This window comes from Ixodes scapularis, unplaced genomic scaffold (assembly GCF_016920785.2).
Source record: "Ixodes scapularis isolate PalLabHiFi unplaced genomic scaffold, ASM1692078v2 PGA_scaffold6__148_contigs__length_123643588, whole genome shotgun sequence".
In the NCBI taxonomy this organism is placed as follows: Eukaryota; Metazoa; Arthropoda; class Arachnida; order Ixodida; family Ixodidae; genus Ixodes; species Ixodes scapularis.
This window is the reverse complement of record NW_024609881.1, coordinates 113,165,139-113,185,848: the sequence shown is the minus strand read 5'-3', so window position 1 is coordinate 113,185,848 and position 20,710 is coordinate 113,165,139. Positions and strand designations below refer to the sequence as shown.

General features: G+C 46.0%; 1 protein-coding gene across 3 annotated transcripts in view; it reads left to right on the top strand.

The window, feature by feature from the left end:
- The first annotated feature begins 11,850 nt into the window (after window positions 1-11,850).
- Window positions 11,851-20,710, top strand: part of LOC8042541 (nuclear distribution protein nudE homolog 1) — a 30,330-nt gene continuing 21,470 nt past the window's right edge. For all 3 annotated transcript variants that reach the window (XM_029970981.4, XM_040503346.2, XM_029970983.4), the window contains exons 1-7: window positions 11,851-12,065; window positions 13,356-13,509; window positions 14,738-14,886; window positions 15,530-15,575; window positions 16,674-16,764; window positions 17,755-18,003; window positions 19,344-19,456. In XM_029970981.4, the coding sequence (XP_029826841.2) occupies window positions 11,980-12,065; window positions 13,356-13,509; window positions 14,738-14,886; window positions 15,530-15,575; window positions 16,674-16,764; window positions 17,755-18,003; window positions 19,344-19,456 (888 nt within the window). In that variant the 5' untranslated portion in view covers window positions 11,851-11,979. The remainder of the gene's footprint in view (window positions 12,066-13,355; window positions 13,510-14,737; window positions 14,887-15,529; window positions 15,576-16,673; window positions 16,765-17,754; window positions 18,004-19,343; window positions 19,457-20,710) is intronic.

The following is a 20,710-nucleotide window of genomic DNA, read 5'->3' as shown; positions in this document are numbered from 1 at the left end:
ACAGGATGTTCCCCGAGTGTCGGAGAACAAGTTGGGAAACATGGTTTTCGGACTACAGCAACATGTTTCCGGACTGTTGCTGTTTCCGCAATGTGACAGGGTCCCCGAAAACATGTTTTCCTCGTGTTGAAGGACAAAGTTCTCCGACTGTTTCCGCAGTGTGACAGGGTGCTTCTTTGTGCCATCGATTCAGATGATTTTGACGATCAGCTGCCGCCGCGCAAGAAGCCGCGTTCAAAATTGCCCTTCACGCTTGACGTTATTATTAAAGTATTCTCGTGCGACTATCTGTACAGAAAAATATAGATGTTGCCGTGTTGCTGGAAAAAAAATTCGCTCAGCCACCGAAATGGGCAACACGTGTCGTCCGACACAAGTTGTCGAGGTTTCCGTTGCCAAAAGCTGTCACACCGAGACAACATTGTCGCTGTCGTCCATGTTGTGTTGCTGTTCCCTCAATGTGACAGGGTTGTCGGGCAACAGAGCCGACAGCCGACATGTTTCCCGACTGTTGAGAAACATGTTTTGTTCATGTTTCCGCCGTGTTTCCTCAATGTGACAGGGTCTTTATGTATCCACACGACGGACCGGGCCGCGGACCGATTGATCACGTGATGCGCGACCGGCGGGCCGCCCGGCTGCAATGAGTAACAATGAGCATCCACACGGCGGACCAAAAGAGCAGACGACAGAGCGAGAGGGCCGGTCTAACCCTCGACCTCACAGTTCCGCCAAACGCATGCAGCGAGCTGCTTTGAGGCTATTTGTAAGGAGCCAAGACGGCCAAGATGGAGGTTGAACGAAAGAGACGTTTGGCCGCGGTTACAGTGCCTTGTAGCCACTGTACCGCGGTGGCCCTGGCGTTGAATATTGAGAACGAGGACGACTTAAGTGAACCGAAAAAGGCATGGGGACATCTTTAGATGATTATTTGGGTAGCCGTCGCGACTATTGTCCCACGGAGCGGGGAATTGCTCCATGAGCGCGATGAAGTAAAAAGTTGCATCGTCGCACAACAAAAGGTTCGTCTTCTTCGTCTTCAACAGTTGGCGCCAAAAGAAAACGACTGAATTTGGATTCCAATTCAAACAACAAAAGTCAGCTTGTTGCCAGACTTAGTTTCCGCTTACTCTCGCTCCCGACCGCCAAGTGGGCACATCCGGTATGGGCGACGAAAAAATATGAAAACGTTTCAACCTGCAAATAGTAAAAAAATAGAGGGGAGGCAAAACGAGAATGTGTGACGGTTACGATTATGTCCTAAATGGCTTCTATTGACGTGGCGACGGAAAAACAATGTTTTCGCCCATACTGGAAGTGACGACAATTCAAGATGGCGGCGCCCTTGCGAAAAAGGTCTATAGTAAAAACGCCGCGGTCCGCCGCCAAGGTCCGGGCGAGAAAAGTCGCTTGGCATTTCTCACAAGCGCGGGCCGCGGACCGCCGGCGGACCTCAAAAACCGGTGACGTAAGATCACGTGATGCGCGGCCCGCGGACCAAAAGAGCGATTTGGTCCGTTGTGTGGATACACCTTAAGGAGCTTCGCCCCTAAAAATAATTATATATTAGATTCCGTCTATAGATAAAATTCCCCAAAACGTTCCTTCAAGTAACCTTTTAACACAAGTCCTCACCGGACAAAGACGATTTCCATGCTACTTATACCATTTTAAAGTAATAACAGGAGATATTTTTTGTAGACCAGAAACAAAACAAAAAAAACGCTACTCATTTTTTAACATCATGCACGAGAACAACCGAATACCAACAAGAATTTCTCATTGCAAATAAGTCGGGCTTTTCCCAAACAATAAAAAAAAAGATACTGGACAAAGGAAAAATATATTACTACTAAATACTTTATGAAATATATCTTTGAAAGAATGCGAGACTTACATACCACTGTGTAAGAGAAACCGAAAAAGAACAAAATCAAACACGATCAAGAAACGTCCGAAGAAACGACCCGGACGTACATGAACAACACCGAAGGAAGGAAGAAAACAAATTGCGCGAGTGGCACAGGTCTTCATTGGCTTAGAGAATCGCTCGAGGCAGCCATCCCAGATCTAGGATTGCTCCCCTGCCTGGATGACCTACGAACCAAGCCAGTTTGCACTCTCCCCATTCTACCAAAAACACAAACTAAAAAAAAAAAAAAAAGAAAAAAACTGAAACACTCTAAGGAAAATTGAATATTTAGATAGGATAGATACAACCGCGCAATGTGTACAAACACACACAAAAAAAACTATTTCTGCATCAGGAAACAAATAAAACAAGTTTCGGTTCATTAAATTCAACACACACGTGGAGAGTGACGAAAGCTTGCTCTGTCGAAGGAAGGGATACACACCAATGTGAATATTTACGTATGTATATATGTAAATAAAATATAGGAAATAAAAATAAGACGGACGATTACTTTATCTTCCTGAAAACTAAATATGAAGAAGAAAAAATATATAATCGAAGAAAAGAAAAAAGATGCAATCAAAGAAAAGACAGATTTATCCGCCATGTAAATTGGATGCATATTGTTTAAAATCCCCCTAAAAATACATTTAATTATTAACACAGCAAAAACTTAAAACTTTTAATGCTATCGTCTTGATTAACTTGTCCACTGGAAAAAAATATTAATGAATTCATATAAGTGTGCGCGAGAGTGCACACATATATATTGGATCAAGTATCGACCAAACAAAACGATAAACTCGAACCAAACAATCTTCATCTATGATAATACCTAAAAAATAATAATAATAAAAATAAGATATGAAGATACACACAAAACAAAACAAAATCTAAATACAGGTGTAGATTTGCGCAACGAGAGCGCAAAGCTACACCTATAGTGTAACATGTTGACTAACACTCCCATAAATAAAAATAAAATATATATATATGGTATATGTATGTGTGTATTATGTATGTATGTATGTATGTATGTATGTATGTATGTGTGCGTGCGTGCGTGCGTGCGTGTGTACGTGTGTAAACTTTCGTATTTTTTCAGCCTTTGGTTGCTTCAAAATGCTCATATGTAAAGAAAGTATATGTAATTTTACATTATTTTTCGCGCGTGTGATTAATAAAACGCGCTGCAAAATTAGACAACAAAAAATAAAACGAAGAAAGAGTTAAATTTGCGCTGTCTTCATGAGATCTGTCACGAAACTTTGAATTAAGTGCCCCCCATCTATTTATTGATGTAAAGTTTACGAAAACCACGGCAACGCCCTACCACTTCCAACGCGGCAAATACGTTATCACATTGGTCTAAACGGCAAGGTTTTGGGTGTGGCGGCGCGAGACCCAGTTGTCAACTAGGACTTTTAGCAAACCGTTACCGCGTATCCGTCTAAACCTTCTTCCTTTTTTTTTTCTTTTTTTTTTTTTTAGTGTTGAAAATGGCATTACGCTCAGGAGTTTTTTTTTTTTTTTCTACTTATGCATAATCTGACGCTATTCATTATAGGCTCGCATGTGAAGGCTGAACTCAGCGAAGCAAAGAAACAAGTGATGAACGCCCTTTTCAGCCAATACATGCTGTCAAGGCGAGAGTTGCGCGGGGAGCGCGCCTTCATCTGCAGACGTATACTTGCGAACGCTCAAACCCCGAGTGCAGTACCAACGCACAACAGCGACAGCATATAGACTGTTCGCAAAATACGTTTGAAAGGTTCGAACGTGGTTCCAATTTCGAAGCCACTCGGAAATCGGAGCCATTTCTTTGACTGTACTGCTCGTGCACCACGCGCCAGCCGGTGGCCCTTGCCGGTAGTGGTGGACGCCGGGCGAACAAAATCCGGCTAGCCTTGATCGGCGACGAACAGCTCGCCGACGAACAGCCGATTTGCATGCGCAGCTGCGAGCATGCAAAGGGCTATAAATAAATCACTGGGTGAGAAGCTTTATAGTTTCGGTTTCGAAATGAAAGCGAAGCGAAGGCTTAGGCCTAAAACGGAAACCGCGATTAGAATAATTTAAACAAATAAGTGACTTCTAATATAAGGTAAATCTTATAATTTGTTATCTTGTATTAGAAAATTGGAAACTAACAACATTATAAGTAGGACCTTTCTTAAATATTTACCAAAAGGTCACTAGCGCCATCTTTTCCCCTACCGTCTGCAAATTTGAGTGTCTTTTAGTTTGTGCGGTCGTGTCCGTGCCTGGTGTGTCACCGAAGGAGCGCATAAATATTGTCTGTTTATTTCTGAATCGGTTTATTAGTTCAGTTAATCGTTAATACGCGACTTGTTGTGATCTCGAAACACCCCGGAATACACCCAAGCCTCTGGCGACGCCCAGAACCGCCTCAAACAGGCAACGGAACCTTCGCTTCAAGTCGAGATCCACTGGCACCTCGGCGACTAGCACGGCAGGTAAGTTCCGTCAAATTTTCGCCACCCTCGTTCCGTAACCGCTTCCAAGAATTGTGTCAGCTTTTATTTTAAGCAGCCACGAACGTCCCGTGCTCCCAAGGAACCGAAGAACCGTTTTTAGCGGTCCCTGCTTCGAGCCTTCGCTTTTGAATGAAGCCTACTCGATTGACCCTGCCCGATCCTGCTAGCTTGTGTTTTCCTTTCGTTTTGCGACCATTAGCTCTTCCGTGACGCTTTCTTTCGCAAGCTCCTTTTCTTTATTTCGTCGGCTTTCCCAACCTTTTTCTTTGTTTGATGGTCACTTCCCGTCCGTCGTGTGCGTGGTCGTTGGGCGTGCAATATGATTTCCGGCCGCGCTTGGGCTCAACCTTTCACGTCTGTCGGAATGTCTGGTTTGCTACTCGTATTTGTACTGCACAACACTGAACACGACATCTGCGTTCACTTCAAACGTTCACCAGATTTCTCCGGTGAGGGCTAGTACCCTAAATGTACACCGAAAGCTCATCAATGCAGGCGCTGATCAATGATAAAAAACAAACAAACCAGCGAATTCCTTGTTCGCGCTGGCTGCTTGGGCGTGTGCAGTATGCATGAATCGGGTTCCCGGTGGGGGTTTAGAACGCGCCATTTTTTGCGTGTTTAATGGCAAACGCGACTGGAGAGTGATCTGCTACAGAGGCTGTGAGAACCTCCGATGCATATCGTGAGTTCTGGGAAATACCAACAGGTGCAGAGCTCTCAAGCACTCGTTTCGATGGAAGCGTCTTCGTGTTTTGACGCTTGGGCTATAAAAAACATGTGTGATAACCCCTGCCGCTATTGTTACTTTTATTATATAAAAAAAAGTCTGCGCCTAGTTTTTTTCTTTCCCTTTTTCTTAATGTTTATTGTTGCCCGGGAATGTCAAGTGATGTGCTAGTTTATTTAATCTTTTGTGCGCCCTCCTGGCATTTCGTCTGCATTGTTTCGATCTCTGGCCTGAGCCCTCACGTTTGACGTTGTGAGCGTTACTGCTTGTATTTCATCGTGTCAGCTTCTGCGGTTGTAATGTAGCAGTGTTAGACATTCCCCTGGGTTCTGCGAGGTATGAACATTTTTCCATTCTTCGCGAACGAGTAGACGATTTCACGTTCAGCAAATGCCAGTTTGTACTTCGATGTCGTGCTTCGGGAATCGAAAGAAAAAGGACAACTTCGGTTGTTTTACAATTTGCGTGTTTGGTAACCCAATCACGTTCTTCCCGTTGCAGCTGTCGCCTGTAAATTGCTGGACGCTACCCTTGTGAAAACCCCCGACCCAAGACCGAAAACAACTCGGGAATGTTTCCGCATAAGTCATTGAACCGAAAGAATCTACTGTATTCCGCCTATATCCGGGAGCGTGTTAAAAGGAAGAAAGAAAAATATAACTTTTCCCCGTCTTTGGGAAATTTTGGATACCGGTTCGTCTGCTATCGTACCCTCCCGCGTCTATTCGTGGCTGGATCTTCAGTCCTGGGGCGCCTTCGCCGTGTTGATTTGTTTCGTTAGCGTGTTTGTGCATCGCTTATATATATTTTTTTTTCTTCTTTCGGCGATCTGATTCCTCTTTTAGTTTTATCTAGCATACGCGATAGGGCGTTCTAATAGGCCACTAGATCGCCCGCGAAAAATAAAGATAAAAATGGCGGCGCTGTGGGGGTCCCACTGATCTCTATGTCTATTTGCTGGATCGCGTTTGACCAGCTCCTCCTATGGACCGGAATGCGGTCACTGGCGGCCATCTTTAGGTAGAGTTATATCATCTCTAGCCATCACAGTAATATGGCGGACAGCGCAATGGCGGCAGGCTGCCATAAAAATAGCCGTAGATCTAGTACACTGTACCGTGGGTGACATTTCGTGCTTGATTGAAGTTGTTCGACGAAGCAGATTCTTGAAACCCGGCGTGAACAGTAGCCTCATCTTTGAGGACCCGGAAAAAGTTCTACGAAAGCGCAGCACCGAAAGGACCGGAAGAAAGCAGCGCAGCTCGCATCAAAAGCAGACTCCGTACCGTCGTCTGCTTTCGATGCTTCTTTCGATGCGACTTTCGATACGTGCTGTGCTGCTTTTCTCCCGGTGCTGCGATTTCGTGAAACTTTTACCAGGTCCTCAAAAACCGGACTACTGTTCACGCCGGGTTTCAAAAACATGTTTCGTCAAATAATTTTAATCAAGCACGCAATATCACCCACGCTATTTTGACCGCAGCCTGCCAACCCACCTGCCAAAACGCTATCTGCCATGGATGGATGATAGCGGCTGCAGCAGCTTACAATGGCTAGAGGTGATATAACTCTACCTAAAGATGGCCGCCAGTGACCGCAATCGCGGAGCGGGCAAACGCGATCCAGCAATTGTCATAGAGATCAGTGGGGGGTCCCGAAATAGCGTCGGCCCTTTACATGGGAGTATGTATTGGGCAGCATCGTGAATGCCCCAAATGTTCCTCAGCATTGTTTTTCTTCTTGCGTCGGCAATCAGTAATCTAAAAACCAAATCTTGGCCACATTTTCTTTTTTCTTTTTTTTTTTTTTTTTTGGTGGGGGGGGGGGGGGTTGATGAGCTTTCAAGTCAATAATTTGGTGGCCACGTCTGAGGTGCTCCCTCCTCATTATCTTTTTGTAAACATTGCCTAGAGCTATCACGAGTTTTAGACCAGTCAAGAGGGTTGTTGGCAGCCCTCCTTGGCGCTGGGCAGCTGATGGATGCAGCAGATTCGTTCCAGCTTAGGTCCGAGCGCCGCCGATGTTATGAGCGGAAGGGCCAATCAAACAGCGAAAGAGGCACAACGTCTTGGCGTCCTTTCTGCAGTTGATAGGACCAGCCGGTATTCGCAGTTTCTCTGTGCGTGCTCCTCTGCCGGCTAAATCTATAGACCATTCCATTTAGCGCTCTCTGGGTGGCACAATTTTGTTTGGCAGCAGCGCCCTCTTCATACATCCGGCAAATTCAGCAGGTTCGGCGGGGTAAAACGAGAGAGAGGGCACGCGCCCGACTCCGCTAGCAGACGACAAATTGGGAGGTTGCCATTAGGGAGTTTTCGTAGACCGCGCTGCCCCCTCCGCTAAGCATTCCGCAACGAAGAAGTTGCTACTGCGCCTGCGCGCCGATAGCCTTGCCTGTGGAGTTCCTGCTATCGTAGCGGGTTGCGGAGGGCCTTGCGGGACGGCGAAAACGATCTATGAAAACTCCCTATTCTCCATCTTTGGGCTGTACCGGCGGGCTGTACGGAACATCGAACTCTCGCTCGTGGCTGCCGTTGCGAAGTGGTTCGCGTTCTTATGGCTACTCCAAAATCAGCCTATAGCTCTCTGTTGTTCGATTTCGGTAAATGATCAACTGGTATCTTTTTTCCGTTACTTAAATAGCAGTTGAGTCAGCCGGCAGTACTGCCCTCAACTACTGCGTTTATTGCGGCACGAGAGCATGTTTCTATTTATTATTTCAGACTTCCACTCATGGTCACTAAAGGCCTACACCAGTACAAACTTTGTATAGTAAAAAAGGTACAGCAACCGGATTTACTTTTCGCCGGAGAGACCGGCGAATCTGACACAGTTTTCCCTATTCTTTTTTTTTTATTATTTGCACGCAGGTAACAGCACAATTGGACCATGTTAGTCTTTTTATCTAGCATAATATTACACGAGATCTGGCATACCAATATCTGCGCATCTGCGCTTGAAATTTCCAAAATGACTCAATTTTAAACAGAGTTTGTACGCCAGCCGGATGCTAGGTACAGCCCACTCGGCAGAGCAGGGGCAGATGACACGCGGGTGAGAGGGAGAGGGCATTTTTTTCTCTCCATTACCCTCTCTGCTATGACCCTAATGGAACGGGGTCTATAAAGCGCAGAGAGCGCACCATGACGCTGCGCTTATTGCGCTGTATGATTGGCCCTTCGGCTTATAATGTAGGCCGCGCTCGGACCTAAGCTGAAATAAGCTGAAACGAAGTATAGAAAGCACTTTGTCATCTGCTGATGTTTTGACCAGTATGGTTGTTTCTCTGTTATCGTCCGTTTTCTGTTGGACAAATTTGTCCAAGAATACCAAACTGATTCTGGGGGCAAGCTGTATGCCCAACCTTTGCAATAGATGCCATTGAAGTGTTTGGTAACAAGTTTTTTAGTTATGTAAAGTCATCTGCTACAGTGACCTAATTGCCATACTTCCTCCAGCATTTAAGGTTTAGTGACAACATCTTTTTGGCGGTGACACAGATCACTGTTGCAACAGGCACTTATTTCAACACGCTGGTGCACAAGTAAAGTTACTGAAGGTCATGAGAGAAGTTTAAAAGCTTCTTGTTGAAAATAAGGCTTTGTTTTTGCTTTTGTAGGTTATTTTTATCTTGATACTAAGGAGTAGTATAAAGAAACTATAGCATGAAAAAATAACTTTCTTTTTACTTTTGGTATTGCTGACTCCTAGTCTGGATCAGCCAAAATGTACCATTTCAGTGTGTGCAATTGAATTCTTTGAGTTCATTTTGACCATTTTTGTGTTTGTCGCTAAAATGTTGGGTATGGTGCACATACAACACTTCATCTGAACAAAGCCGGCTTTTCTGCATGGGAATGTTGTGATAAATGTAGCGCCGAACAATTGCGGGATTTGTTCTGCTGTCTGGAATGTTTCGTTCTCTCAATTGGTCTTCTTTTAGACTGTTTGCGTCTACGAGAGCTTTCATGCTTAAAATTAAACTGACTATTTATAAACTGTGGAAGCATTTGGCTGATAAAAAATTACAGGAGGATGCTCATTCCATTCCCAAGCCGGGCAAGCGTGTCTGTGTGGCCTTGTCGGTAACGTGTCTGGCTCTCAACCAAGGGTCGTGGGTTCAAATCCTGCCTCAGCCTCAAATTCTTCATATTTTTCTTTTTTCAGGAAGATGAATTACTTCATTAAGGAAAATCATTTAAAACGTGCGGTGACCTTCAATTTGCATTACGTGTCATGTTTTAATCACTCTCCCTTCACGCCTGATGTCGCATTTCATGTGAGCGTTGTGGTTTGTTTGAAATTCCCGCACGAGGTCATGTGGCTGTGATGTCGTGGCCCTATCGACCGATCGGGATTTTCCCGTCCCGGCCACCAACACGGACGCCGGCTTTTCTGCGACACAACTCCTTAAAACAGTTGCTTTAATTTAAGAATTAAAAATAGGATACCAAATTGTAAGGCAATCTGTTCAGGTACCTCCAATTTAGTGGTTGAAACAGACAGGCTATTCACTCTACATTCTCAATGTTCCTTGACCACGGCATGTTCTTCGAAGCGTGAAATCAGTCTACCTCCATTGAGACCTTGACTCATTGAGGGCTTTGTTTTGTTGTCAGTGGCACACCCATTCAGTTGCGCGTTGCCGTACACTGTCATTTGCATGTCCAGGAGGCATGACATGAAATGCTTCCGTTCCACTTCCCACATCCGCCATTGGAGGTTGTTGCGCTTCACTCTGTCCTGCTTGGTCGACCGCTCATTCCTGCCTATGGATGAATCCTAGTAACTAATTGTTTCGAGTGAACTGTGAAAAATTGTGAATCTTGTTTTTCAAGAAGTACAGAGAGTTCCCGAGAAAAGAGAACTGCGTTTTTCGGCCCGGGTAAATGAACTATGCATCATGAAAAAAGCCAAACTTTGTCAAAATGGGGCGCTAGCAGATGGGATAGACTGCTCAAATTTGAAAAGGTACCATTACTTGGATCAAAATATAATATAGAAAGATGAAATTTCTTTTGTGGACGCCTGTGGGATCCCTATCGGTGAAATGTCGGCAAGAAAGAAAGCAATATTCTTTCTTGCTGAAAAAAATTTTTCATTGATGCAAGTCGCACATGTCCAGTGTCATCTCTTGTTTTGAAGGTATTGGGCCTAGGTGGACGTCGGCTCATGGAGAAATTTCATTTTCTTAACCTTTTGATTCAGGTGGTGTCACGTTCTCGCAACTTTCGCGTTCTAGTCCAACTGCTGGCATCGCACTCTTGCAGAGTTTGAACGTTCTGCAATGCATAGTTCATTTACCCTGGGCCGAAAAACTCTGTTCTCGGGAACTCTTAATATACCTTGCAGTGTTGCCACTGTGTATTGAAGCAACACTTTATGACTATAGTCAGTTGCAACTAAAGAAGGTAGAGAAAGGGCAAGGCGGGAGGGGGAAGCAGACGAAACGCTAAAGAGAGGTTTTCCCCTCTCTTCTCCAGCGTTTCATCTGCTTCCTCCTCCCCGGCCCATCTTACCCTCACCCTACCTTCCCGAGTTGCAACAGACTATAGATGCGACATACTTGTCGTGTCACCCAAAAAGTAGTATATCAAGATTCAATGCTGTGTCTCTGATAACTGGCTAAATTGCTTGGTTGAATACCTGGAACCTCTATCTTAAACCAGAGTCCAGGTCCTTTCGTCTTTTGTAGGAGAGAGAAGTCTGGTCATTTCGAGGGTGTTTAAAAAATTGTTCGCACTCTGACTGTAGAATTTTTTTTTATTCAAAAACCTTTCCAGACCTAAGCTTGTCGTGGATTATTGCAAACGCAAAGCCTTGACTGGCTTGCAAATGATTTGTGAAATCGTCCACTGTCGCTCGTCCATTCGACAGAATTGGTGCATGCTCGGTGGCGTCACCAGTTGTGAACGCAGACGGGGAGTCTGGCTCCTTCTTTACAGTCGACGCTCGTGCATTCTTTGAACTTTCGTGTCCATTAAAACAGACTTCCTTCATATTGTGCACAGTCTTTGCAATAAATATTGGCACCAAACCCATCCTTGAACAAAAAAAGAAACAAAATGGCTCCTCCATTTGTGCAATTCCAAGTGAGGCGGCCATTGTTCCCCAGATCTGTCGGGACTGAACTGGCTTAACACGTTCAAACCTGCACAGCGGTGACTGAACAAAAGGCGACCCCGTACAAAAAGTGCCGTACAGACTGTGCGGCCAATTTTTAAGGTGCCCGAGGTGCAGATAATTACTTCAATTGCCCCCGTACGTCGTCTCCTGATTCATGTTTTTGTCGGAAAAACCATAGTAGGAAGAGAGGTTTTATTGATTATATCCTTGTACTTTACCTAGAAATTATAATTAGGCTGAAGTAGTTTCCTAGACTTCAATCAATGTACTTTTCAACTGCAGATGGAGTAATAAGGCAGGAAAGCTTGTTCAAGGCACATACCACAACCAGTAACCAGAGAGGTAAAAAAAAACAATGGGACGAGTTGTATGTGTCCCCCTCCCCCTTTTGTTTCCTCCTCTATTCTCCCATTTTAATGTCTGTGCTCTTTACACTTTCCATCAAAGTGCAAAATTTTCCAGTTAGGTCGTCTTTTACTCCTTTTTACGTCCGTTTCACCCAATGCTGCATTGGAAGCCGGTAGCAATATGACAGTCTAAGCAGTCTTTCTGTTTTCTTTACTTAATCTATTTTTGCAGAGACTGTCACCAAAACGGAACGGAGCGACACGACGATTGCGACGACAGTGCCCAGCGGACCAGCGAGAATGTGTTGCCTGACGACACCCTGAAATTCCTTTCGGAAGAATATTCCAAGCAGAGGGGACGCCATGGAAGGGGACCAGGAGCAGACGTTTTCCAGCGTCGAGGATGAGCTCCGCTACTACAAAGACCTGGCCGAGAAGTACAAAGCAAAGTGAGTAACCTGCTCCTCTCGTGCACCCACGATATGGCGTCTGAGACGCGTCTACGGCCGACACGTCTGGCATGCCCCATTGTACACGCACGACGAAGGTGATCCCGAGGTGGCAACGAGCGTTCTCACTGAAACCGGAATGTCGCGCTGTCAGACGTCGCAATCCTGGCGGTCAGTGCTGAAAGTCCCGGTAAAAAGCAAGAGCGAGCGTTGTCGTCACCACGATGTCCAGACTGCTGATTGCCGAGGCTTTCCTGGACTCTCCAGCTGGAGAGTGATCAGTGGCAGAATGAGCGTCTGCCACATTCGCTGCTGCGACACCGCCAGGATGCTCGTATGGCATCGTCTAGCGGGGATTGAGGGAGCACTTCTTTTGCATGCCATAAGCGCGGCAGTTAGAGGCGCATTCCAGACAGCGTACCCACGCTGCCTGCTTAGCAATCGAGTGCTGTGTTAAGCCTTTTCTTTTCTCTCCTGTAGAAGGGAGGTGCTGAACTTTCCAGATAAGTGCCGGCATCGAACGAACATGCCACAGAACAAACATTCCTCCGGTCCAGTAATGGCATTAATGTTCTTCCTCAAGGTAATCCATCCCGCGGGATGATTCAGAGTAGAATTGAGCAGCAACATGCATAGATTCATTTATCTCTTTACTCGTCTTCCTGTTTCGCGATTGCGAACTGCCAATGGCTTGACCGACTTGACAGGTTTCAGATTGTGGTGTTCTTGAGAATCACCTACTGCAGTGGTTCTCAAATGGAGGTCCGCGAAGGCAGTCTCGGGGTCCGCGAAGCCCTGCCTCATTAGTCAAGCAAAGCAATAAAATTTGCATTTTTTTCAGATCGAGAAGAAATGCTTGAGTTTTCGGGCGAGTTTTCTTGGGTGCATTTCAGTACGAGAGATGTATTTGACACTAGTTCTTAGTTATTCATTTATTAAATCATAATTATATTTAACCTACACAATTCCTCTCCTCTCACCACGCACGGGGTCCTCCATTATCTCGGCCGATCCAAATAAGGTCCGCGAAACCTCGATGGTTGAGAACTACTGACCTACTGCATGTCTATATTATTGTGGGTGGCTAAAATGCACTTGTGGATTTGGATTGACCTGGATTGGATCGCCTTTCTGCACACATTACTCGGACATGGGTAGCTAAGACGGCGTTTATGAATTGGATTGACCTGGATTTGTTTCCTTTCTGTGCTCGTTGCTTGCACCTGGGTGGCCGAGATGCCGCTTGTGGATAGGATTGATCTAGATTGGATTTCTTTTTATTTTCCGTAGACTTCAGGAGACCCAAGTGGAGCTGGAGGAATTCCAGGCGAGCAGCCGAGACTATGAGGTGGAGCTCGAGACGCAGCTGAAGCAGTACGAGACCTCGGACCGAGAGTTGCGATCTCTGCTGGGGCGGGTGCAGTCGGAGAATGATTCCCTTCAGGTACGCTCACAACTGCGGGTCCCCATTTTTGAATTCATTTGCTCTCCATTGCTTCGTCGCCAAATTGGAAGCCCGTCGGATCAATTCGCATTGCTAGAGTCCGTCCACGACGAACTCTCGATGCCCTTAACGTTGCACGGTCCAGCTGCTTGGAAAACTCGTTTCCATCGCATTGCCACATCTGTGTTTTGCTTCTTGTTTTTGTTTGTCAAACTTTAGGATGTTCTTTTGGGGGAAATGAATTTTTTACTCGTCAGTTTGGGGTGTTGAAAAGAGAAATCGGCGTTTATCGAAGGCTTAGGTTGAAGAAAACTGCGCGGGAACTTTTGGGAGGAAATGCACTAAACCGGAATACCTGGAAAGCGTTCCGGTACAGATGAAAGAAGGTAACGGTACAATGGGCGAAGCAGCTTCACAGAGGGTTTGGTGGGGGCTGAGTTTCGGACCGATAACTGGACAATGAGCAACATTTCGAAAAGGAGAAACGGCTTCGCGGACTGTTCGGAGGAGGCTGCATTCCGGAACGCCACTCCTGGATTTGCTGTCCGAAAGAGGCTATGCTGTGCTCGCCTTGTCAGCGACCATAGTCTGTGGCTAAAGTGCTCTCCTAGGTGGTGCAGTTCCTTTTTGCCAAACTATGCGTTTTTTTTTATCTGGGAATTCAAGGTCTCGAAGAGCCCAAAGAAGTTATGGTAGAGCTCAGCTTGACTTTCTTTGGCCATAGCTTGGACATCTTTGGAGCTAGTTCACCAAACAAGTGCCGACGTTGCGCTTAACTGCTCGTACCTTGGCCGTCGTCTGGCATCTTTGGGGCCTAAATCGCGAAACGAGGGCCAGGGTTGGGCTTCCGTACCAGTCGTTCGGTTTTTGCGTGGCAATTTAGGGCCTCGATTGCCAGCAGAGTGCCTTATTTTTGGGCTTGAGATTGCCAGCAGAGTGCCATATTTTTGGGCTTCAGTGCCGGCTTCTTCGGTCCGTACGTGACGCCTCTGGATCGGGTCCGGCACTTTGGCAGTCATGTGGCGAGCCAGAGAAGCGCCTTAGAAGCTCCGCGGAAAATAGCTCTGGTAACGATAACCAACACCCCGGAACAAAGCGGTATTAGACGCGAGTTATAACGCCCCTAGGACTGCCAGGCTTGTGTCGAGCTAGGCGTTTTTCTGGCCCGCCACGTGAGCTTCTGGCCTGGGTGGGAGCATACGCCCGACCGCGTCTTCTCGACTGGCAGGAGAGGCTGAGCCAGGTGCAGCGGGAGAGCACGCGGCAGGTCTCGGACTTGCAGAACCAGCTGGCGGACGTCACTGCGTCCCGGGAGGAGATGCACCGGTACATCCGGGAGTTGGAGCAGTCCAACGATGATCTGGAGCGAGCCAAGAGGTGAGACCACCGCCCATTTATATTTCATTGTTTATTTTCCGGCCCTTGGGATGGCGACATGTTCACAATCCGGCCCCTTAGCTGGCAAGTTTGGAGACCCCCGATCTGCAAACTCTATCGTGTCTGTCAAGCCTCTCGTAATCCTCCATTACCCGAAAGGCTACAATACCTCCTTTCTACTTAGGTATTAGTGCACCCTTATCACCAACACAAGGTGGGCGTACCATCGTGTAAAAGTGCAGCTTTTCACAGTTCATTCATTCCCCGAACTTCCTTACAAGGAACTATCCTTTAGCGTCTGTGGTAACTTTATCCGATGATGCTGCCTTTAAAACTGTCTTAGCAATGTCACTATTTTAGTATTTTATAATGGGTCAATTATTTGCATTCCTAAAATTTGTTGTCGTTTTTTGTTTCTGTTCATATGCTTCCGTAAGTTCGATTAATAAAGAGGCGGGAGGTCCCCATGTCTTAAGTTTGTGAATGGTTAAATAAGCCAGAGTTGCTACAATTAACGGACGAGCTAATTGCAGGTTTGCACCCTACCACTGGAGATATTGTTTTCGTGTACGCGTGCATGTTCTTCAGCATTTGGGAACTGCCAGTGTCTCATCTACTTCTTTGCCGCTTCCATTTTTCCCAGGACCACTGTAGCATCGCTGGAAGAGTTTGAATCCAAGCTCAATCTGGTAAGTCAAACCTTGCTACCATTTCTTTGTTGGCTTCCTCAAGACTGGAACTGGGCTGATGCCACGTAATACATGTTGAGTCTTTTAACATTTCCACCGTTCGTACAAGATTCACCAAGAGATCTCGGTGTGAAAGGCAGTTTTAAGGAAAGGAACATTTTAGTTTTTGGAAGATAATTTTTGCAACTTGTACTTCAATTTCTTCATTCCTCTAGGGTGTAGGATTTGATTTTTTGCCCTCCGGTGTCGTTGTCGATGGTGTCATGATAAGTTCTTGCAAACCGCGAGGCAGTTTCGTGCAGCCCCCGACAAACGCCAGAAAAGTCCCCCTCCTTCCTGCCGCCTACTCACCTTTTTAACGACCGCACAGCAGTTTACACATCAAACGAATGGTGGAGTTTGTTGAACAGTGTATGGGGGAAGAACCAAGAAATCCCAGACTGCCCACTATCGCACGAGAGAGGACAATTTGAAATAAGACGGCTCGCTCCCTCTCCCCTCCGCAACTAGCCGTCCGGCCGCCTCTGTGTAGGCTGCAAAAAGGTTGCCGACCCCTATCTAGACAGTGGTTTTGTAAAGGAACTTCCCTGAGTGACAAAAAACCAGAAGCAGAAACAATCCCCGACCGACCACGATTACAGAAACTTCACTCGCAATTGCTCACACTTCTTAAATGAAGGTGCGACGGGCATTGCTCAGTTCTAACGTGGTTACGTCGAAAGACTGGACATTGTTCTCTGTCTCTCCTTACGTCTGGCTGGGGTGGACGGTTGGAGCATTTGGAGCCCATCCAAGGCCGTGGGAGTGTTACGCAACCTCAAAGAGGGTCGGACGCGTTTGTGCCCCAAACGAGCACTCTCCATTGCGCCGGTAGTTCTTACGATGCTTGAATCGCGTCAGACTGGCGCGTTTACCGTGTCCGAACAAGTGCCCCTCGCCCGATTTTCGCACGACGACCGCAGTCTTGGCGGTCGCACGTCCCTGTAGTTTTGACGACGGTTCTTTGGCTCTCTAAGAAACTAGGAAAAAGAAAAAAGCCAGAAATGGCTCGTTTGAGTTGATGGTGTCGTGTTATTAACGTGTTGTCACTTTCTGTAGGCGATCGAACGAAACGCCTTCTTGGAGAACGAGCTCGACGAGAAGGAAGCCCTCGGTTTTATGGTTCAGAGGCTCAAGGACGAGACGCGAGGTGAGCCGCTTTTTTTCTCCGAGTATCCGGGGAAGAAGGGCGGGAATTGCCAGGGAAATGTTGGGGGAATTCGGGAAAAACTGGGGCAATTCTCCCCAGCAATTCCGGTGTTGCTGGCGAGCCTTTATCCCCAAAGTTGAAGTCGTTGTCCTTCCGTGTCAGTGGAGGTGGGTCCGGTTCCGGTTGTCTGGAACTTGGTTTCAGACTTAGTTTGGGACTCAGAGGGGCCGAGATGGTTGTCCGATTTGGGAGTTGTAATGTTGCAAGTTATTGGAGAAAAATGGCAAGATGGCTGGTCATCATGAGGAAAGACCCGGGCATTGTTGGGAAATTTGTAGTGAACCATGAATTGCCATGGAAATTCGGGGAAACTGTTCAGACTATGTTACAGAAATTTTTATAGAATTGCATTCACCAAGGGATGTTTTGTGCGGTGATGCTATTTTAAGTCCGATTTAATTATGTTACATTGGGTAAAAAAAACGTTTGCAATCAAGTTGCACAAAATGGAGGCAATATCTTTTTAAGGCTAATTAATTAAACTTGTATGGCATACAAAGCAACAAAAATACCATCACCACACAAAGCATGTCTAGATGAATGCAATTCTATAAAAATTTCTAATATATTCTGAAGAATTTTATGCTAATGACCCATAAGGAGGACCTAATTAAAATTACAAATTTATTGATAACTCAGGATCTAGTACAGCTATCTGAAAACTATTTGCCTATTTGAAATCACCACTGAGACATACATCAATATATTAAATTTAAGCACAATAAATTAATACGACGGCACGATGCCAATCTGTTCTCACGGGTAGAGGCACATTAGGCTGACCTTCATTACTTGCGCGCAGACAACGCCTTCCCAGACTACGCTCATCACTTGAAAAACGTTGGTTGTAAAGTATGCACTTGTGTTCTGCAATCTTTTTTTTTTTTTGGGGGGTATTTTTGACTGGCGGGATTTCTCGTGTGCTTGCAGACCTGAAGCAGGAGCTGATGATTCAGCAGTCTGTGCACAAGGAAGAGCAGACGCCGTTCCCCGACAACGGTACCAGCGGGCTGGCCAAGTTCGAAGCCGCTTACAAAGCCAGGAAGGAGGCCCAAGCTGCAGCGGCTGCCGGTGTCGCCGGCGCCAACGCCGTCCCCTGCACGCCTGCGAGAAGCGGCAGCGGTGCGACGGATTCTAACCGCATCGCCACGGAAAACAGCGGCAGCTCGTCCTCAAAACGTGCGTTGCGGTCTCCGCGCATTTCCTTGGCTTTGCTTGACTCGTCTTGCGAGCTAGATAGATTTCTTGGCTTTGCTCGGCTTGTGTCTTGCGACATTTGGTGCGGGCCTGGCAAACTTTCCATAGAAACGGCATAATATTGGGACTATACACGAACTCGATTGTGTTAAGTCACGCCGCAATGGTGGCACTTCGGGTGCACTTCCAGTCTGGCGCGTGGGCAAAAGTTGCCGTGCGGGTCGTGCATTGCTGTGTTGCTTTGGAAGAAACCGGACTACAACCTGTCTTCTCGTCAAAACGCGGCAACTGGGGCTGCATTAAAAGAGCTAGGATAGGTGTCAAGATCGGTTGTCACGATCGGTTTTCACGATTTTTCTGCCTGTCCGGTTTGTTCTAGACCGGGGATAGGTCCCGTGTAAAGCTGAAACCAGACGCCGTCGAACCTCGATGGCTTGTGCGGGAAGCACTTTGGGTCGAATTCACTGAGATTTGTGGTTGTCAGATTTATTTCTTTTGTTCCAACATGAACTCGGGATAATCATCAAGCAGTGCCTCTTCATGTTCTAGCTGTTGTCTGCTTTTTCAAACTGCCTGTTTGTTCAAACGCTATCTGTATGGCGACACTCTGTCGACCTACCACTCCTGATGAGGTCGCTTGATTATCGTGGCTGCCGCATGCCTCTGTGCTGCCTGTCACCGGCATGCATGCATCGAGCTTCACCACCTTGCATCAGATTAGAAGCGGCTGACACGGTTGAGCGCCGGGGTGGTGCGATAGGCTCAGTACTATTCGTTTTTTGACTTTGGTAGCTTCATTAAACTTGGGGGGAAGGCATTTTACATCAATTATATTTACAGGCTACATAAGCTACCAGGCGTAAAAGTGTAAGAGAAAACGGGCTTTATCCAAACTGAACTGTTGCTCCAAGATTCATTTTTTGAGTACCCATTGTAAATAAAGCTTACTCAGATAAGAACTTAGTCTAAAAATAAGACTCTGTGTTCCTTTTGTGCCCTACCTAATTTTTATTACAAGAGGTAATAAGTAATCGTCCAGTATCAAAGAGCAATGCGATATCATCATAGATCAACTTGTTTAGCGATACAATATCTTTTTCATTTTTGAGTGATGTGCCAACAGGTGTTGGCGTCTGCTCCTTAGAGTGTCGGTGGCTGCCCCAAACCAGTACTTTGCCTGCTACAGAACTTGCTACAAAATGTCAAATGCTGCTTCCATCACTATAGGTCACGAATGCCCGGGGGATACTTCTAAGCGTTGTTTACTGGAGGTAAAAAAGTTGTTGCGTCGCTCCTCTAAGTTTCTGGTGCTTTGGGCGCAGTGTCGAGCAACGGAGCTGCGGGGACGGGCGTCCCCGGCTGCCAGACCCCGCTGACCCCTTCGGCGCGCGTCTCCGCCCTCAACATTGTCGGGGACCTCCTCCGCAAAGTGGGCGTGAGTACTCACTGCCTGTGCCGCCGCGTTCGCTCGAGCCTTGCCGTTGACGTCAACGCATTGGTCAGCTCGGAGGATCCCGCTAGGCCGCGTTGCGACTCCTCCCCGGCCTCGTTCACTTGCGTCGGCCTCCTAGTGTAGGGAATCCCTAAATCTCCCTAGTTCCCTATTAACTTTTTATTTGTTTTGACCTGTTAGGTGTGCAGATCTGTTCTTGTTAATTTATTTGATCTCAGTTCAGTCTCCATTATTTATGGCAGGACTGCTTTGTTGCGCCTCTTTCAGCTTGTGTAGGAAATTCCTGAATGTCCCCATTTCCCTATTAACTTTTTATTTGTTTTGGCCTGTTGGGTGTAATATTTGACCTCAGTTCAGTCTCGGTTTTAAATGTCTGGTATTATTTATGGCAGGACTGCTCTGTTGTGCCTCTTTTTACTAGATCTTTGTAGTTCCCTATTAATTTATTTGTTTGGCCTTTTAGGTGTGCACGTTTGTTTGTATAGTTTATTTATTTGACCTGGGTTCAGTCTCCGTTTTAAGTGTGGTATTATTTATGACAGGACCGCTTTGTTGTGTCGCTTTCAACTTGTGTAGGGAATCCATAGATCTCGGAACTCCCTAGTCACTTTTTATTGGTTGGCTTGTTAGGCATGCAGATCAGTTTCTGTGGACTATTTGTTGGATGTCAGTTAGTTTAAGTTTTAAATGTCTGGTGTTATTTAATAAAGTTTTAAGGACTGCTTTGTTTGTTGCATTTATCGATGCATATTCACATTGTTATGGGAAAGTTATGATCTTGTTGAGGTTCTAATCTTGTTCCTGTTTTTTTTTTTTGTATAGTTTTAGAATTTTAGAAATGGAGTCCTAGTTTTTGAGTGGTAGATAGCCAGTTTGAGCAAGATTTTTACTCAGAGTATTCAATAAACTTGAGACCCAACAGATTCGTGCCTCGTTTCCTAAATATATCTTGGAAGAAGGGATGTTGCATGCTTTGTCCCATTTTTATTGGGGAAGAAGGTCAGATGGTGATTGTAAATACGAGTTTTCTAGGATACTTGGGGTGCATAGATTCAGTTTGCATGATCTTTGATACTGCTTTAATGACAGATATTACAAAAAACGAATTTTTTTTTATTTCTGGTGAAGTTATTCAGTATGCTAACGGTTTATCTGAATGCATATTTATTTTATAGTTGATCTTCGTTATCCTTTAGTTTTCAGTTTTAGTTTTGCCGGTCAGTTTCTTTAAGGGAG